The sequence below is a fragment of the Myotis daubentonii genome, chromosome 3, assembly GCF_963259705.1.
Source record: "Myotis daubentonii chromosome 3, mMyoDau2.1, whole genome shotgun sequence".
Classification (NCBI taxonomy): Eukaryota; Metazoa; Chordata; class Mammalia; order Chiroptera; family Vespertilionidae; genus Myotis; species Myotis daubentonii.
In genome coordinates, this window is record NC_081842.1 from 67181145 (window position 1) to 67200916 (window position 19772).

Here is a 19772-nt window from a genome sequence, read left to right on the forward strand (position 1 = left end):
GGAATCTTTTTAAAATCCTGATTTCTGGGCCTCATCCTCCGGAAATTCTGTTTCTTTGTTACTAATGTTGTGGCCCCACCCCATAACAAAGAAACAGAATTTCTGGAGGATGAGGCCCAGAAATCAGGATTTTAAAAAGATTCCCAGGTGATTCTAATGTGCAGCCAAGGTTGAGAACCACTGAACTAGAGGAAAACCTAACTCCCAAACCTTCACATCATCGAATATACCTTCTGGCTAAACGTTCAAATTGGATGCAGTTGATAGCACTAATTGAGGCAAATGAGACTTCAGCCTCCCTGCTCAGTGAAGAAGGCTTGACCCTTTATTTGACACCCACGTGGCTCAACATGCCACAGACATATGAAGAAAACAGCTACGAAAATAGGAAGTCACGGTGTATTTTGGCTTGTATTTTCTAGCCAGTGAGAACTTGTTTTTTCTTAAATAGTCACCAAAGAGTATGTAGTTTAACAAAGAACATTGGACATTAGCAGAACTCTATAAAGCGATGTAATTAAGAGATTAAAGAATATAGGAACAGAAATTTCACCTAAATACCAAGGGAACCATGTTACACTCAACAATAAACATCTCTCTGTGTTGATCACATATCACATCAGCTGCTGGGGACCTGTGTTTTCCAACAACCTATTCTATTCCCAAAGTAGTTCCTCAGTAACTGGATAACCATTTGCATTATGCCTCAGAGCTCACACAACCTCTGTCATGGTCATTGTCCCACTTTGCTATCTTGCAAGGTATAATTTTTGCAACCAAAATTGAGAACTCAATTTTCCTTGCACATCCTTATGGAAATGATCACTACTGAATAATATAAGTGGCTCCACTACTCTTGGCTACCAAACCAATCTTAGAAAATGGACCTTGGTCTGCTGTATACAAATCAATACTTTCTAGTAGCAAATATTTGCTGAGTGAAGAGCCAACTTCATGTGGTCTGAGAGAGCATAAGATCTTGAAATACACTAAGTGACCTTTTGTAGTATCACTAATACTTTTAGATTTATCATTTTCTTACCTTTATTTTATTCTCAAGTATCTCTCAGCTGCCTTCTCAAGTCATGGCTGATGGCCCTCACTTACTGGGAACTAGAAATGGTCATATAGGGCCAAAGTGAGCTTTTGACTTCCCTTCCATTCCCCTGGGTCAGGTTTTTACAAGTAGCCAAGTTCTCATCACTCTCTCTTACCCTGGATGAAGAAAGATCCTCCGCAAGCATAATCTTCAGGCTTTATCACAAACACCACGAAGAACTGCTCACCTGGAAAATCCTTCTTCTGCATAAGACATAACAATCTTATGATATGTTCTTATGATAAGAAAGATAGGCACCATATAAATAATGCCAATAGCCTATGTTTAATAATTTATACTTAAATATTTTTAAAAATTAATGAGCTTTATTTTAAAATTAACTATATTAGATTTTTATTATTTTAAAATCCTATATAATAAAAGCGTAATATGAAAATTGACTGAATGGTGGAATGACCAGTCGCTATGGTGCACACTGACCACCAGGAGGCAGATGCTTAACGCAGGAGCTACCCTCTGGTGGTCAGTGTGCTTCCACAGGGGGAGTGCTGCTCATCCAGAAGCCAGGCTCATGGCTGGCTAGCGCAGTGGGGGTGGCAGGAGCCTCTCCTGCCTCCATTGCAGGTGGGTGGTAAGGAGCGAGGGGTCCTGGACTGCGAGAGCCTTGGACTGAGAGAGGGATGTCAGACTGCTGGCTTAGGCCCCATCCCTGGGGGGTATCAGGCCTAAGTCGGCAGGCAGACATCTCCCGAGAGGGTGCAGGCCGGTCTGAGAGACAGTGCCCCCCACACCTCCACCCAGTGCACAAATGTCATGCACCGGGCCGCTAGTCTAATGATAAATGACTTTCCTAAAAGTCATATGGTCAGCAGTTAAATAAATAGTTTAGTTTAGGGAGGCAAAGATAAGCCAGGAGACTCGCGTTAGTCCTGGCTTTGACTTTCTCTAAGTTCGCTTCTTTGTGTACCAGTTTCCTTATCCATGAATGGAGCATGCTTGGGAAGATGATCTTTTAAGGTCCATTCTATCTCTACAACTCTGTTTTCTCTTAACATCCCAAAATTTCTGGTATCTCTGAGAAAATGGCTAAAGACAGAATCATGGGCCAAAGGAGAAGTAACAATTTATTGCCAAACATACAATTACCATTGAAATAAAAATTTAATTACAAATGTCAAAATGGCAAACTGCTGCACAAATATGGTCCATATTCCTTTAAATGTTTTTAATATTAAATTTCTTGGGTTGACATTGGTTAATAGGACCACATAGGTTTTAAGTGTACATTTCTATGATACATGATCTGTATATTGCATTGTGTGTCTACCACCCAAAGTCAAATCATTTTCTGTCACCAAATATTTGTCTTCCTTTATTCCTCTATCACCCCATATTCCTTAAGGCTGTCCATTCTGCCCAGCTAAAGTCCTCTTTTTTTTTAAGTCCTCTTTTTCTTACTATTATTGATACAAATTCTTCTTCTACATTTAATTGCTCTCAATGGATGAGATAACCTTACCCTAAATTTGCATCACCCATTGAGTAGATTGAAATATTCTGCCTTTACCTTTCTAGGCAGCCTGTCAGATATATATGTCCCATTGCATTATGGGTTCCCAAGATTCCCTAGGGGGCATGGGGCATCTGGCAGTAGCATTGTCTGGGATCACCCAAGTTTTGATTTCTTGCATGTCAATCTTTCTTCCTTTCTTTTTAAAATATATTTTTATTGATTTCAGAGAGGAAAAGTGGATTTGTTTTGAGAATCCCAAACGCACAAAATCATGGGTTGATCCATGTCAACCATCAACATCAGAGAGGAAGGGGGAGAGAGAGAGAGAGAAAGAGAGAGAGAAACATCAATGATGAGAGAGAATCATTGATTGGCTGCCTCCTGAACACCCCACACTGGGGATCAAGCCTGCAACCTGGGAATGTGCCCTGACCTGGAATCAAACTGTGACTCCTGGTTCATAGGTCAATGTTCAACCACTGAGCCATGCCGGCCGGGCTCAATCTTTTTTTTTTAAAACCAATTGGAAATGGAAGAGATCCAAGGCACACAGTGAATGGCATTCCCTTTGAATGCTGCTCCAGTAGGTAAACTGACACACTGTCATCAATAATGGTGACCACAGAAGTGACGTCTCACCTGTAGTGTGATGGCAGCTTTCTTGGTCATGGACTGATAGACACCATTAAATTCCACATTGTGGTCAAGATCATACACTGGGCACTGTAATGTACATGAGGGGTAAAAAGGAAATCATCACTAACATCATATCATGTTATGCTTCACATACTATGCACACAGAGTGGAGTTCCTTACTAAGCCATAGACCATAAAAGTTTCCCCCCAGAACAGTCATGAGACAGTTCCCTAAAACTTGGTGCTTGTCCTCTGAAGTCTAGGTCTCTTTATACGGAAGAGAACTGAAAAGTTGTCCTAAGGTTTCTAATACCTTTTCACTTTTTAAATTAACACCTGATAGAAAGGGCCTAATGTTACAATAAAATTTTTTAAATTACATTTATTGAGGTAACAGTGGTTAATAACATTGTATAAATCTTAGGTGTACAACATTATAAACTCTATCGTATACTCTATTGCATGCTCACCATCAAAAGCCTAGTTCTTTCCTTAGCATATATTTGACCCCCTTACCCAATTCACTCTTTTCCCTACCCGCTTCCCATTCCATTGTCTGTACCTATGAATTTGTTTTTGTTTTATTAGTTGTTTGTTACTTTTTTGTTTTCTATTCCACATGTGAGCGAAATCAGAAAGTTTTTGTCATTTTAAAAACTTAGAACAAGTGGTAGGCCTCTATTTTTTCTCCTGTAGTCCACAACTTCGTCTTCCTTGTACTTTGTCATGATCATCCCTCCTTCCCTGCCTCCTTTTATCCCTTTGTTTATTTTGGTGAGGAGTCAACTATTTTCTGTTGCTCCAAACCAATGTCTGCATACATTGACTGCCCGAGATGCTGTTCTTAGTATTTAGCAGTTTTTCAGGAGATACACAGACATATCCTCCACCCTTCTCTCTCATTTATCCTGAGACAATATAATGCTCCACACTGGAAAGTTGACAAGTTATTAAGACTCACCATGATATTCTGGACGGAGACAACAGAACATGGATAAGCCACTTTAGATACAACTTTAATGATAACTGAGTCCACATCTTCAGGAAATTTGTATAGAAAATACTGAGAATAAGAAAAATATTTGTTAACCTTAAGAAATGTTTACAGTCATGGACTCAAACTATTTTCACATGAGTAGGATCATTTTCTCTAATATTAAGCACAAAGTTTAGATGCACATCTCAGTAAACCTCTATGAATTCAGTCAGCCATTCATCTCACAAGTATTGAGCAACTTCTCTCTTCGGGACTTTGTGCCAGAGATTAGGACTATATCAGTGAGTAAAAAAAAAGTAGGCATTTCATACAATATTGCCGGTCAGGGCACATGCCTGGGTTGTGGCTCGATCCCCAGTAGGAGGTGTGCAGGAGGCAGTCAATCAATGTTTCTTTTTCACAGATGTTGCTATCTCTCTATCCCTCTCCCTTCCTCTCAAAGCAATAAAACTTTTTTTTTTTTAAAGAAGATCTCTCAACCTTTGAATTAGGGATATGTGAGATGTAATATGAGGCAATATTTACTTCCATATGTTCATTTTGAAATATGAGGCTCCATCTTGTAAAGCAGGTAAGCCTGTTTTTCAAGAATCTTAACCAGCTTCCTACTGGCAAGAATTAGCAATAAATCCACCCTTCTCCTAGTTTTTTTTTCTAAATAATTCATTTTTCTGTCTGGAATAAAGTGGGAGGACATTTAGATTCAAAGACAAAACTTTACATCCAGCCCCTGAAATATATGTTCTCAATTTGGAGCAGGCTAAGATGTCTCTAAAAGTATTTAGATTCTGACATATCATCAGAATCAGGAAATATAATAGAAAGAGGTAATACTGTTTACCTAATTAGATTATAAATCCCCTGAAAAAATTATTAACTCTAACTTTTAAAGGTGTTACTAATAATGAAGAAAGGGGACTTCTGCCCAATAATTATAAATATGGTAACTGGTTGAGAAACTTGACATAAAGTACGTGCTTAAGGTTTTGAGGGGGCCAACCAAAACAAGCCCATATTTTAGGACTCTAATAAATCTATCACTTTAAAGGCAAGGCAAAATATGTCAAAACTTAATTTTGCATAGCAACATCCTCTTTACTAACCTTATTCTGAAAACCAGAGCAATAAGAATAGAATGTTTTTCAATAACCCAAGGCCTTCTCAAGATTAAGGACTGTCATTAACACTGCTATTTGGAAATCTGTTCACACCTTGTAATAGATAGCAATACTCCTAAGAACCGACCTCATTTTGCATTTTCATTTTGATTCAAATTCATATAATACAGGGCTCTTCCAAAGGTGAATCCTCTAGAATTACCAAGAGGTGTTCTTGGTTCTTAGGGAAACCAACCTTTGTAACTCAAGAGCATCATTATGATTACTGTTAGCAATAATGAGCAACATATACGCTGAGTGGCCAGATTATTATCACCACCCCATCAGTACAATGAAGTGAATTAGTTATGCAAATAATAATAATAATAATAAAACCTTGAGAGTGTTTGCTTAGGAAGTTTTCAGTATTCAGTATTTTTAGAAGTGTCAATGAGTACTGATGGGATGGTCATAATAATCTGGCCACTCAGTGTACATGCATATTATAGGGTTGGTTTTGTGCAAGCAGTAGACAACTACAGAAACCTTAATATTATGTTTTTGACCCTTGCCTTGATAATCTACTTTTTTAAAAAATATATTTTTATTGATTTCAAAGAGGAAGGGAGAGGGAGAGAGAGATAGAAACATTAATGATGAGAGAGAATCATTGATTGGCTGCTTCCTGCATGGCCTCTACTGGCGATCCAGCCTGCAACCTTGGCATGTGCCCATGACTGGAATCAAACCTGGGACCCTTCAGTCCTCAGGCCAATGCTCTGTCCACTGAGCCAAACCAGTTAGGGTGATAACCTATTTTTTATCAGAAATAAGCAAATAACAAGTACCCAAAGCCATGACTGGAATTTAGGCCAAAAATCATCCTCTTGGAGCCTGATTACCTGCCCAGTTTCTGTAACCTGCGTTTGTCTACAAGAATAGAGGCAGACAGTGATGATGAAGGTTGTCTGAGAATGCGCAATAGTTTGGGTGAGTTTATAGGAATGGAAAATCCTTTCTACAGTGGGAGAGGATATAGAATTCAGGCCAAAATGGGAACAATTAATAACAAATGAGTCTTTTATAGATCTTGAAGAGTTTCTATTTTGTTTTATCAGTTTGTTCTAAGTACATTTTATTCTACTTTGGGGTTTATAGACAAACTACTTAGGCTTTAGTATTTACACACCCTTTTAAAAGAAAACGAAGCCGTAATATATAATCATCACTGATTTTCAGTCCACAAACTGAAAGTGCATTACAGCATTCACTGTATCATATTTACTATAACTCTGAACAGGACTATTAGAGTATACTCATTCTGCAAGGTTTTTCCTCCCTTTCTAGCTATCTCCCATAGCACCTATTAACTAGTGCTTTCAAATATTTCATGAATTAACTAGCCAATAAATGTTGAGGGCAGTGGTTTGCGAGCCTGTAGTCCTCTTCCATCACTGGGTGGCAGTAGGTAGGCACTATGGAGGCTGAGAAATTTATCAAGAAATGTGTGGGAGTCAGCTCATACGGATTTGTGGAGCTGATTGTATACATCTCTCCCCAACTCTGTGTTCAATGACATCACCTTGGCATCTTGAAGTTGATCGTGATGAAGGTATTTATGCCACAGACATGGGCAAATTTTACAAATCAGGGTTTTTTTCCTCCCTCTAAAAATTAGTTGCTAAATATTTATCATCACACAGTGGTTGTAACAGATTTACAAAAGAGTCCATTTACTGTGTTAATCCTAGTTTTAGTACATACAAGACAAAAATTAAGTAGCCATTTGTGACTAAAACTGTATTACAGCCTGCAGAAGATTTACAATAAATATCAGCACATTCAATAAATCTGTTTTAAACTATTGCCTAAACTTTACTTCTTCAGAATCCATGAAAGAAAAAAAAAGAAAGGTAGCCAGAAGTGTCACCAGAAAAGCAGTTTAAATAATGAAAATTTTCATGTGTTTATTCTATATATAATTATAGTTTAATGGAGAGCACAACACAAATATCTAATTTTATTATAATTTTTTCAGCATCCCTGTTCTCTCTTTACGTAGGAGAAACTAATTTATTCATCCACAACACTGTAGAAATTAAAATCTGTTTTATTTTATTGTATCTCCAGGAGAATTAAGCATTTGTGTATCCATTTAGTGTTGGCCTTCTACTTCTCTGTCCCTCACCCCCATCCTGATTATAAAAGGTCCATGAGGGCAGAAGTTGCATCTTTCCCTTTTTCATCCTGCTCTTCCCACCACCAAGTACAGTTTAACACTGTTTGGTACATAGTAGGCACATAGTAGACCTGCTAAATGAAAATTGAGCCAAGGAATATCTACAAATATCATGCCTCCCATTTCACATCAATTCAGGTGATAAGATTAAATGTTGTGTCCAAAGTTCTAGTGACATGAATAACATTCCAAAAATACAAATACATCTTAAGCTGTGAAATACGAAGGAGAATACCACTTGCTGACTCCACCTATTACCATAGTAACACTATGGGTAACACTAATAGAATCATAACCTTGACACCCTTCACTTACCTGAGGTTGAGAGGGGCTGGCAGTGAAGTGAAAGGCAACATTTGTCCTGAGAAATGTAAGTGGGAGAAGGGAAAATGAGAGGAAAACATAATAAATTAGCAAGCAAAAGTTATTTATTTAAAAGAAAGCCATCTTAAACCAGATGCTAGGAAAGCCTTATCCTTTGTGAAGGGAAGTCTGTTCTCATCAAACTTAGAAAGTAAACTGCATGGAAATTTGCTAACTTCAACTCTCAGGAAAGACCAAATTGGGGAGGGAGTCAATTTTATGCCTTTAAATACCCATGAAGTCATACCTATACAAGTACGTACTTTGTTTACGTTTGCCTTTGGATTTTCTTAAGATATTATAATCAAGCACAGGGTTTAGGTGTTAGAAGTGGGCTGAAAGAGGAAGAGAAGATGGGAGGTTCTTTTCAACAATGAAGATAACACCTCAAAATAATTTTGATGTAACCATGGGAAAAGATCATTTTTGTAAAAAATGTGGTGAATAGATAATCGCCATTGGACAGTCCCTAGGAATAGGAGCATACTCTCCCTGCCCACAAGTATTTCCCCAATTGTCTGCCACACCAGCTGAAATTCTCCTCCAAGATTTTGTCCTCTTTGGGTTAGGCACTGCCTTCAGGATCTCTTTTACTACCTATCTATATGAAAGCCTAAACAACCATCCAACTGTTTGACTGCCTGACCGGTAGCTATGATGCTCACTGACCACCTGGGAACAGATGCTCAATGCAGGAGCTGCCAAGCTGTGGTGATTTGGCAACTGCGGTTCTCAGGTGATGCACCCAGAACCAGAGAGAAGGAAGGTTGATTCTGGGGTGCGTCACCTGAGAACCATCCTCTTACAATCCGGACTCCTTGGGGGATGTCAGAGACCTGGTTTTGGCCCGATCCCTGCAGGCGAGGCTGAGAGACCCCACCGGTGCACGAATCTGTGCACTGGGCCTCTAGTTGATTATAAAATCTTGAGTTATCCCAAAGGCGAAATTGTCTATGGCAGTAAATAGCAAATAGCACCAAAATAATATAATGGAGTTATTTTTTCTCCAGGTGATAATTTGCTGTGAATTATTGGATTAGGTTCTTTCATTCTTCTGTGAAATACAGCAATGGTCCAGCGCAGAGGAAAGGAGAGACTGGGGAGCGTGCAGATAGCACACATTTGTGGCACAGAGTGCTGTCTGGAATGAACGTATGTGAAACAGTCCAAGAGGCTGGAAAACACAAAGACAAGTTTGGTCCTCGATTACAGTTTTGCTTTAGCCTTTTATTTGTGGTGGGTTTTGCCTCATCTTAGCCATGAAGATCACTCATACAAACCCACACCACACTCTCAGTGTCCGCACCTGGGGAATGGCATGCCCTCAACCCTCCAATGTGGCTTGCATTTCTGGGAATCTGAACCTGAACTTCTCCTGAGGTCCCTCCCCAGATTCATAGCCTGGTGCTCTCTAAATAGTCTTTCTGTCCACTCCTAATTTTCCTTTTATAAAAATTAAATAGTTTTAAACAATTGTGTTAAAGATTCCTTTAGAAAGGGCATGCCAAAACATTTAAGAAATTTATAATTGGAGGTGTTGTTTAAAAGTCATAAAATTTGAGCACTATTTCTAAATGACCAGCAATTTAGGCTGTTGACAGACTGGGCTCAGAATTCAGCAATGGATGCAATTTTTACATATCCACACTCAACAGAAATAACCTTCAGTGTTGAGGATTGATTCTGCTGAAGTACAGTTGAGAGCTTGTGGCCTTAAGTCACCTAAAGAGCCACAAAGTCAGTGTCAAGTCCAGTTGTGTATGTGCTCCTGAGATGCCATGGCCGGCCGGAGTGAGAACCCACAGTGCTGTGTGTGCCAGGTAGCGCCCTCTTGGTGTGGGGAGTGCCATCTGCCGTTACCAGGGCAACCATTCTGTTCATTGCCAGGTCAGGGGAACAAAAAGGACACTGATTTTCTTGGCTAGCAACACACATCATGAAATATCCAGAAGGAACCAGATTCCTTTGGCCAGAAATACGTTTTTATATTCCTCCCTATCACTTGAATTCCAGTTGTAATGGAATGTATGAGTATTGATCTGAATTTTCTGAGTTTTTTTTCTTGTTATTTATTTTTTCTTTACCAGTACAACACACACAAACAGTTAACACACATTGTTTTCGTTAAGATTGTCACATTTAAGTGATCCCTTTCTCATGGAGTCAACAGTGTGTGTAAAACAAACATCGCGTCTATTACACATGGAAAGTTCTGCTTCCTTCCCCATAGGCTCTGACGGGGGCGGGGGGAGGTTTGTTTTTATCAAGGGTCATTACCCAACAGAACAAAGTCAGTTGCCGACTCAAGTGCACCTTTAATTTTAGAAAGAGAAGTATAAAAACTCCATCTTATTTGTTTTAAACCCAGGAAATAAATGATTATTCAGTAAGTATAAGAAAAACTGAAAACTGACTTAGTTCCTTTGTTTTGGCTAGTTTGAGGAAGAGGGGGAAGAGAAAAGGGACAGATGGAATCAAGAGAGATGAGCATGCAGATAAGACAGAAGAAGAGGGAGGCTCATGGGGAAGATAAGAGAAATATATACAGGGGAGTAATCACACAGAAGAAAAGGGAAAGGGGGATGGGAAGAAAGGGTGAGAGAGAAGTAAGGACAAAAGCTAAGTGGTTTTTGAGGTGAGTACCAGAGAGGACTGTGAGAGTCAGGGCATATTATCTACTTTATGATAGCAAGCCCCTTTCACAGGTCAGAGAAGGCGTTCTAAACCCCTGCTTTGTTGTAGAAGGAAATTATACCCTATTATTCACTGTACTATGGACTTGAGAATATCACTTCCTCTTATCTGCTTACTGCCATCTGTCAGGAACTCCCTTTGCTTACCCAACCCTCCCCTACCGATGCTCCAGTCCACTGTAACCCTCCACCCCATCGCTCTAGTGTAAGTATAGACTTTGCACATATGCGCTAAATCCTATACTTCCTTCCCTTCTCTGGGACTTTGCTTCTACAAAATCCACTTTTATTTGCCTTTCTACCCTTTGGTTTATAAATATATTCTAGTCTCAACCATTTTCAAAATAAATAACAAACAAAAACAACCCAACAATAACCCTTCGTTTTCCTTGTATTTCCCTTCTTTGATGTTATTCTATATCCTCCCTCTCCTTCACAAACCAGCTTCTTAAGAGTGTTTTACTTGCATCTTTCATTCATTCTATCCTCTTCCCACTGCTATCAGGATCCTTTTCTACCTTAAAACATATCAAGACCCCTTTCTCAGCATTTCCCTGAAGTTGCCTTTGCTAAAGGTAACAGTCACTTCCTAACGGCTGAATCTAGTGACTACTCGTGACATTTGACACTGACAACCACTCCTGGTCTTGAAACTTTCCTACCTTGGGCTCTGTGGGTTTTCTTCCACACATTTGACTGTGCCTACTCAGCTTCTTTTGATAGTTCCTTTTTCTCAGACAATTCCTTAAATGAGAGTGTTATCCATAAGCCTGTTTTTGATCTCCTCATTTTCCTTAGCCACATACATTTTCATATATACCAGCATATACACACAAATATATATACTAGAGGCCCAGTGCATGACATTTGTGCACATTTGTCCCTCAGCCCGGCCTGTGCCCTCTCACAGTCTGGGACCCCTCGGTGGACATCCCCCAAGGGTTCCTTAGCACTGCTGCAGAGGCGGGAGAGGCTCCTGCCACTGCCGCTGTGCTCGCCAGCGGTGAGCTGGGCTTCTGGCTGAGCAGCCCTCCCCCTGTGGGAGTGCACTGACCACCAGGGGGCAGCTCCTGCGTTGAGTGTCTTCCCCCTAGTGGCCAGTGTGCATCATAGCAACTGGTTGTTCTGCTGTTCGGTAGAGTTGCATATTAGGGTTTTATTATGTAGGATATTCAATTGACATTAAAAAATCACATATATGTTCAGTTGCCACAAAAGCCACTAAAATGCTAGTATATCTCAAGTCTCGATGTCCAGCCAAGTCCAGGGCTATCTTCTGAGCTCCAGTCACAGAAGACTAACCACCTGCTGGGCTCCACATGATCAAAATGGGATGTTCTCTCATTTCCCTGATCCTGACCCACTACGTCTGTTTGTCAGTACACCTCACCAGACTTTGAACATCATTGTTAGAGTTATCTTGAATTCCTCCCTTTTAGTTACTTCTCATTAGATTAATCACCAAGTTGTCCTAATTCTATTGCTGTAAAGTAACCTGGATGCACCTGCTCCCACCTAAAGCACTGTTTTCTGCCAGACATAGCATTCAACAACAACTTTGAAAAGTAATGTAAATCATTACTGTAGTCTACCCCAAAACATCAAAGTTGATGACATGACACAGAGCAAAATGGTCTAAAAAACCTCTTCACTCATCCATTTCCTCAAAAAATCTACTTCTTCAGTTCGTGGCAACATGGCTAAACGCACCAAGAAGGTTGGAGTCGTCGGTAAACATGGGACCCGTTATGGTGCCTCCCTCAGGAAAATGGTGAAGAAAATTGAAATCAGCCAGTATGCCAAGTACGCTTGCTCCTTCTGTGGCAAAACCAAGATGAAGGGTGAGCCATGGGGATCTGGCACTGTGGTTCCTGCATGAAAACAGTCGCTGGTGGTGCTGGACCTACAACACCATTTCTGCCATCACAGTAAAGTCAGCCATCAGAAGACTGAAGGAATTGAAAGACCAATAGAAGCTCCACAGTTGGAAACAGTATGAGCCTATAATAAATGGGTTAATTTATATAAGAAGAAAAACAAAAAAATCTACTTCTCACAGCATGGTAGCTGGCTATCTCACTCAAAATTCTCTTTCAAAGCAATGACCCAAGAGCCCTACATAGGTCTTGAGGGTCGAAGGCTGCAAGTACTCATGTCGACTATATATTTTTATTCTGCAACATATATTTGTTGAATTTGTGCATTATCCCCAGGCATCTTACTTGACCCCTTGTCTTCCCTTTAAGATGTTATTGCTGCCATACTATGTTCAGGCTCTTATCATTTTTATTATTCTCTATTCAAATAACTTTTCATTGTCCTATTTGCCCTTACCATCTCCTTACCCTAGAATTTAAGTACACTGCCATCAGGTGACAGTGACAGGTCAAAGGCACAGAAACCAGTTAGTAAAGGCCAGGCTGAAAGCTGGAACCACACTCTGTCCAAATGATGTGCTCTCACCTCCTTCCAATGTATAACCATGAATTCTCATGTTGTTTAACATCATTAATAGGCTTAATTATTAAAACAATCCAACATAAGCACAATAATTAGAAACTGGTTCTCACTTCCAGCTGCACATTAGAATCACCTAGGAAACGAAGAAATGATGTACTAATGCACACACCTCTCTGCTGGAGACTGATTTAACTGATCTGGGTGGACCTTTTCCATCAGAAAATCTTCTCCTGCCTTTTTTTTGGGGGGGGGGGGCGGGGGAAGGGTGGTTCTTGGCTCTTGAATTACCATGTCGTCTTTTCCTATGCCAAAATTAATGGAGGACTTGGAAAAATGCCATGCCTATTTCTCCCTCCTTCTAACCATTCATTCATCCATGTGTCCATCTGTCTCTATGCATATGCACTGTCATGGGGTGTAGAGAAGACCAAGATAAACATTTGATTCCTATTAGTGCCTCGGTTGGCGTCAGACTTCTCTATAAATTAACTTCAAAAAATTTGAGGAGCACTTTATAATGGAACAGAAAATTCTAATCAGAATACAGGCTGCCAAATAGTAGTACATACTGTGCTTAAATATTCTGGATTTTTAAAACTTTTATTGAAGTATAACATACATAGAAAAGTATAAGCATATATCCGAATGGACTCTCACCAGGCAAACATAACCACGCACTTCCTCTTTCCTTGCTAAAGATACCACTCCCCCGACTTCTAAACTACGAAACAGTTTTGTCTGTTTTTACACTTTGTATAAAAGGAGTCACACAGTATGGATCCCTTTTGTCTGGCTTCTTTATCTCATCATTGTGTTTGTGAGAGTTTTCCCTGTTGTTAAGTATACCAATAGTTTGTTCATTTTTATTGTTGTGTAGTATTCTATTAAATGAATACCACAATCATAAATCTAGGAGTTAGGTATGTTACTAGGAATGGAACTGCATTGTCAAACCTTTCAAATTATAGCAATTTTGTAGTTGTAGTGAAATCTTGTTATTTTAATTTGTATTGCTGAGAGCTAGTGAATTTGTGTTTTGGGATCATTTGAATAGCTTCTTTGGTGAAGTATCTGTTAAAATCTTTTGCCTATTTTTCCCTCAATGGGCTTGCTTATCACTTTTATTTTTTAAAAAGGTATAAAAAATACTAGCCATTTCAAATAATTGACTTGTGTTTTCGTTCATTTTGGCCATGTGGATTTGTTTTCTATTTCATTTTTTCATGCTTTTATTTTATTACTTCCTTTTATTTTCTTTGAGTTTAATTTTCATTCTTTTTTCAATTTTGTGAAATGGATATTAACACACTGGTTTTCAGCCATTCTTTTTTTCTAACATATACTTTTGAAGCTATACATTTTCCTCAAGCAGTGATTAGTTGCATCCCAGAAGTTTAAATATGTCATATTTTCATTATTATTTGTTAAAAATATTTTCTAATTTTCATTATGATATATTCTTTGACTCATAAGTTATTTATCCACTGAGCCAAACTGGTTAGGGCTACTCATAAGTTATTTAGACATAGATACTTAATTTCCAAATATTTGTGATTTTCTCTGCCATTTTGTGGTTTACTTCTATTTCAATTCCATATAAAGGATTTCAGTCCTTTGAAATTATTAAGATAAGTATTAGAACCCGGAAAATTTAGTAAATGTTGCACATGTACTTGAAAAGGTTAGGTATTCTATCATTTTGGAATGCAGTTTTCTAAATGAATTGTTTAATTCAAATTTGTTAATCATGTGTCTGCTCTTTTATATCAGGAATTGGCAAACCTTTTCTTAAAAGATCAGAGAGTAAATATTCTAGGCTTGCAGGCCATAATGTCTTTGTCCCAACTACTCACAACTCAGCTTTGTCATTATAGCATAAAAGCAGCCATAGACAATATGTAAATAAATGGGCAGGGCTGTGTTCTAATAAAACTTTATTTACAAAACCAGTCTGTGTTATTTATATATATATATCTCCTATATAATAAAAGGCTAATATGCAAATCAACCGAACAGTGGAACGACCAGTCGTTGTGACATGCACTGACTACCAGGGTGCAGACGCTCAACTCAAGAGCTGCCCCCTGGTGGTCAGTGTGCTCCCACAGGGGGAGTGCCACTCAGCCAGAAGCTGGGCTCATGGCTGGCAAGCGCAGCGGTGGTGGCGAGAGCCTCTCCCGCCTCCGCAGGAGTGCTAAGGATGTCCAACTGACAGCTTAGGCCCACTCCCTGTAGGAAGCAGGCCTAAGCCATTAGTCGGACATCCCCCAAGGGTTCCTGGACTGCGAGAGGGTGCAGGCCAGGCTGAGGGACGCCCCCCAGGGTGCACAAATTTCATGCACCAGGCCTCTAGTGTGTGTGTGTGTGTGTGTGTGTGTGTGTGTGTGTGTGTGTACATATATACATATATATAACACTGAGAGGGGAGAAGATGGTTTAAACCCTTACAAAGCCTTGAGCTTAGAGTAGGATAGTGCAGAAAAGTCCCTGAAGTCTCTGGCTTTCTTAAGGAACAGGCTTAGCCTTTCTGTTTAAATTTTCACACAGATTTACATAATGTTTTACAAGGGTAACCTTGGGGCTAGAACAAATCCCTTGGGGACAATATCATTAACTAAATTTGTTATAATCCATCTCTAATATGAACAATTTGAGCTGTTGTATCACAACTGATTTTGTCATAAAGAATGAAAGTGCGAGGAAAAGGAGGAAATACTAGTAGTCATTAGTTTTTGCACAAAGAACAAAGCCATATAACATATTATTTTCTAACTATGCACATTCCTAACCTGGGAGAAGAAAACTGGAATAGAAATAAGGATAGAAGAAAATTATTTAAGGTCTTTCTTAAAACAAAAACAAAAATTCTTTCAGGAGGGTAATACAAAATACCCAGCCACCAGTGACACCTGCTTGGACTGCAGACAGGACAGGGCCCTCACCCATCCCTGAGAACAGACACCTAGGAGGTCAACCACCCTTCCTCTCCACACCAGTTTCCTACTGCCTAACTATTGCACAGAGCACATAACGCCCTGCTGCCCATCTGTGAGCAGGAGAGGTCAGAAGGTGCTAAGACAATGTGCCCAGTAGAAAATGTCCTTCTGGAGTGCTGATCTGTAAGGAAGGAAGCTGGGTTGAGCAGGCACATGCGCAGGAAGAGCAGACGAGTGAACAGAGAAAGGCCCCAGGGAGTCCTGCTTACTGTAGCTGGAAGTGCTGGATCCTGGTAACCAGCAGTTTGTACTGGGCGCCTAGGGGTGCCATGGATGCTATATCTACAAATATCAGTTGCTGCAGCGGTCCTGTTTCATTGGTTGCTTCTGATGGACATAAGGTGCGGCTCACTTCCTGGTAGTTGTAGGTCCTCTGGTATCTGTAGCAGCCAATGGAGGGAAAGATCAGCCAGAGAGAGAAAGAGAGAGAGAGAAGAGAGAGAGAGAGAGAGAGAGAGAGAGAGAGAGAGAGAGAGAGAGAGAGAGAGAAGAAGAAGAAGAAGAAGAAGAAGAAGAAGAGAGAGAGAGAGAGAGAGAGAGAGAGAGAGAGAGAGAGAGAGAGACTCAGTGAACAAGCTGGGAAAGATGTTTATTGCAATTCACTTCTCTCCGAATTTGTTTTCAAGCCCTTATATTTTAAATGTCAGACTGGACCCACTGAAGGTGATTTCAGAAGCAGTGTTTTTGGTGTAGGGCTCTGTTACATAGTAATAGGGCTGTGAAGTCTGTTTAGTGCTGACCTGTTCACTTAGGCAGTGACTACATTACACTAACCCATCCTCTTAATTCAAAGAGGAAAAATACCACATTGTAAAAGAGAAACTGTCCTGATAAAACAATCAGGCAACTCCATTTTTTTTTTTTTTTATTCTTCAAGCTTTTGCTACGTGGAACATAAAGAAAGTTCCAGAGTCCAAATCAGTATTTTAATTTTCAAATTCCTCTGCCTTCAAAATCATTTTAACTCATACTCTATGTTCATGTCTGAATGCCTTCTGGGTTTTCACTTATAGTCCTATAGTGCCTTGTGTAGTTTCCCTGTAAAAATATAAATTCCATGAGGGCAGACACTCTGTTGGGATCTTTTCCCCACTGTTGTATCTCCAGCACCTATCACCTAGTCATGCTCAATACATTTTATGGAATGAAGATTGCAGACTTGGTGGGCATTTTGACAAATGGAAGAAGTGTCACTCATTTAGGTTGACTTCTGGGTCTGCCCCTGTCCTCAATGGATGACCCGCGAACCAACCAAGAGCTACAGAACATTGATTTGATTCTGAATAGAATTACAATGGTAAAAGTTCTTCGGGGTGCTACAAATCTGGTCAGAGTTCTCATGAGAACTTCAAAGGGGATGGCTATTGAGCAGAGCTGAACACGTAGCGTATGTACCACGACTAGCGTTTGCACTGAGCACGCATCACATGTCAACATTCCAAAGGTCGGATTTCTCATTTCACTCGGGCAAAGACCAACTAAGATCTGGGCCATTGGAAGGAAGCGATGTCGTGAAGTTGTCTGGGAAAAGACCCACTTACAGTCCCTGGAAGAGCAGCGGAACCTGCCAGGACAGCACCTCTTTCTGCTGACGCACCACGACCAGGACCGGGTAGTCAAGGTTCTCGGAAGAGCTGTTCACATGCACCCGCACGGCGCTGACCTGTGAGCGGGGCAGAGAGAGGTGATGCACATTAATGTTTCACGTTTACTTCTGACCATAGATAGTCCAAACGCCTCATCTGTCTTTCCCTCACTCACATTGTAACCACAGGGGTCTCAACCTTGATTGCAGTTCTAATGTGAATTTCTTTCTTAAACAACTAATGCCTGGGTCCAACCCCTCAAAATTCTGATTTAAGTGGTCTTGGGTGAAGCCAAATTATGGAGCCTTCCCATGGCAGGCTGAGGAGTTAGAACTGGGTTGTCAACACAAGATTTTGAGTATAAGCCCAGAACAGAAAAAGATGTCCTTTACTTTTTATTTGAATATAAATGCTAAAGACAAATATACATATTTAAAGACTTACAAGAGCCTCAACTGCGGACAAGCTTTATTTTCACTTTGGAAAATCATTCTGTGCTTCAAACCAAATGTTGTTTTGTCCTGTTTTATTAGAGCCTGGCAGATGGCCTGAGCTTCCCCAGCAACAGATACCATAGGGGCTGGGTTTTCTTCTCTTTGTCCTGCTCCAAAGGCATAAATCAATCCCAGACATAAACTGTTTTTCTGTATCAGGGGCTCTGTGGCTCTTTCTGGATACACGTCAACCCAAGGATTTAACACCGTCATGGCTGTTTTAAAGACAGGAAATTGAAGGACGGCCCTAGACCTAGATGGTTTGGTCATTTTCCTTCAGTTTTTACAATACCGTAGACAACACGGAAGGAGCAAAATAGAAGAAAGGCAAAGTAAAAAAGAAAAGATAAAGTTTGATCTTTCACAGGAGGTTCCCTCCCTCCCCTCCCCCCGCCACCATGTATCAAAACCACAGTGTTTTCTTGAAAACTCTTTTATTGGAGAAAATAAAGCAAAATAAGGAAATCCTGCAGTTAAACCTTGACATTCTATCACAAGTTCAATGTGGAAATTGAGAAAAACAGAATAGCATGGATATCATATACTACTATTTGGTTCTCTTATATTCTTCTCCTGGGTTAAGCCACTTTGATTTTTTCATGTTGAAAGAGCCCTAGAGTAATTTATTAATTGGATAATGCTTGCACATGACAGGAGCATTTTCTTGTGCCTACACTTTTCATGTTTCCATGGAAATTGTGCTGCAGCTGGTAATTGCCAAAACCCATCTCCAGTGCAGGCCTCTTTCCTAAACTCTGGATGTCCACAGGCACCTCAAATGCAACCTGTCAGGAATTGATCTATCACTCCCTTCACCCCTAACTTTAATCTCTTCTGAATTCCTTTGCTGGGTGAATGGCCCCATCATGCAGCCTGAAACCTGAGCGTCATCCTTGATTCCCATTTCTTTAGCTTCTCCAATTCTGCGGGTTTCCTTTCATACTGTCCTGTCCAGACCCTCCCCTCCATCCCAATGGAGCAGTTCAGTCCTTGAACTATGAGCCTCCCGACAGCACCCTCTCTAGCCTTCTTATTCCCAGGGCTACACTTCCTCAGATGCCAATTTCATCTTGGCATTCTCCTGCTGAAAAAGCCTTCATTGGTTCTGGGAATTTTCAAATGTACCCTAAAGTAACAAGAATAGTATAATAAGTCTTCATTTACTTGTCATCTAACTTTAATAATTATTAACAAACATAGCGTTTTGTTTCATTTATACCTCCTATTTGCCCCTCACACCCCTACTGGATTATTTTAAAGTGAATACCAAAGATTGGACCATTTTATCTGTAAATAATTCAATCGTTATCTTTAAGAGATAAAGCTTCCTCTTTTTAACATAAACATATTCCCATTATTGCACTTAATAATATCAATATTTCTTTGAAATTATCCAATATCCTCACAGGGTTTGAATTTCTTCATTTGTTTAAAAAATTGCTTTTTAAAGTTGTTGTTTTTTTGGTGTTGTTTTTTTTAACTGGGTACAAATAAGACCCACATATTGCATTTGGTTACTATCTCTGCCCTTCAAGTCTCTTTTAATCTAAAGGTGCCCTGACCTCTTCTGGGGGGAATAGGGTGGGGCATTTATTTGTTAAAGAAAGTTGCTCACAAAGCAGCAGAACAAATCTGAAG

General features: G+C 39.9%; 1 protein-coding gene and 1 pseudogene across 2 annotated transcripts in view; one reads left to right on the forward strand and one right to left on the reverse strand.

Annotated features, from left to right (window-relative positions):
* The window catches only part of SIDT1 (SID1 transmembrane family member 1), a 95471-nt gene that overhangs the window by 45929 nt on the left and 29770 nt on the right, over window positions 1–19772 (reverse strand). For both annotated transcript variants that reach the window (XM_059687836.1, XM_059687837.1), the window contains exons 2-7: window positions 17596–17717; window positions 16264–16434; window positions 7858–7903; window positions 4171–4272; window positions 3213–3296; window positions 1215–1302 (exon numbers count right to left, since the gene is read on the reverse strand). In XM_059687836.1, the coding sequence (XP_059543819.1) occupies window positions 1215–1302; window positions 3213–3296; window positions 4171–4272; window positions 7858–7903; window positions 16264–16434; window positions 17596–17717 (613 nt within the window). The remainder of the gene's footprint in view (window positions 1–1214; window positions 1303–3212; window positions 3297–4170; window positions 4273–7857; window positions 7904–16263; window positions 16435–17595; window positions 17718–19772) is intronic.
* Window positions 12288–12623, forward strand: LOC132229271 (large ribosomal subunit protein eL43-like; annotated as a pseudogene).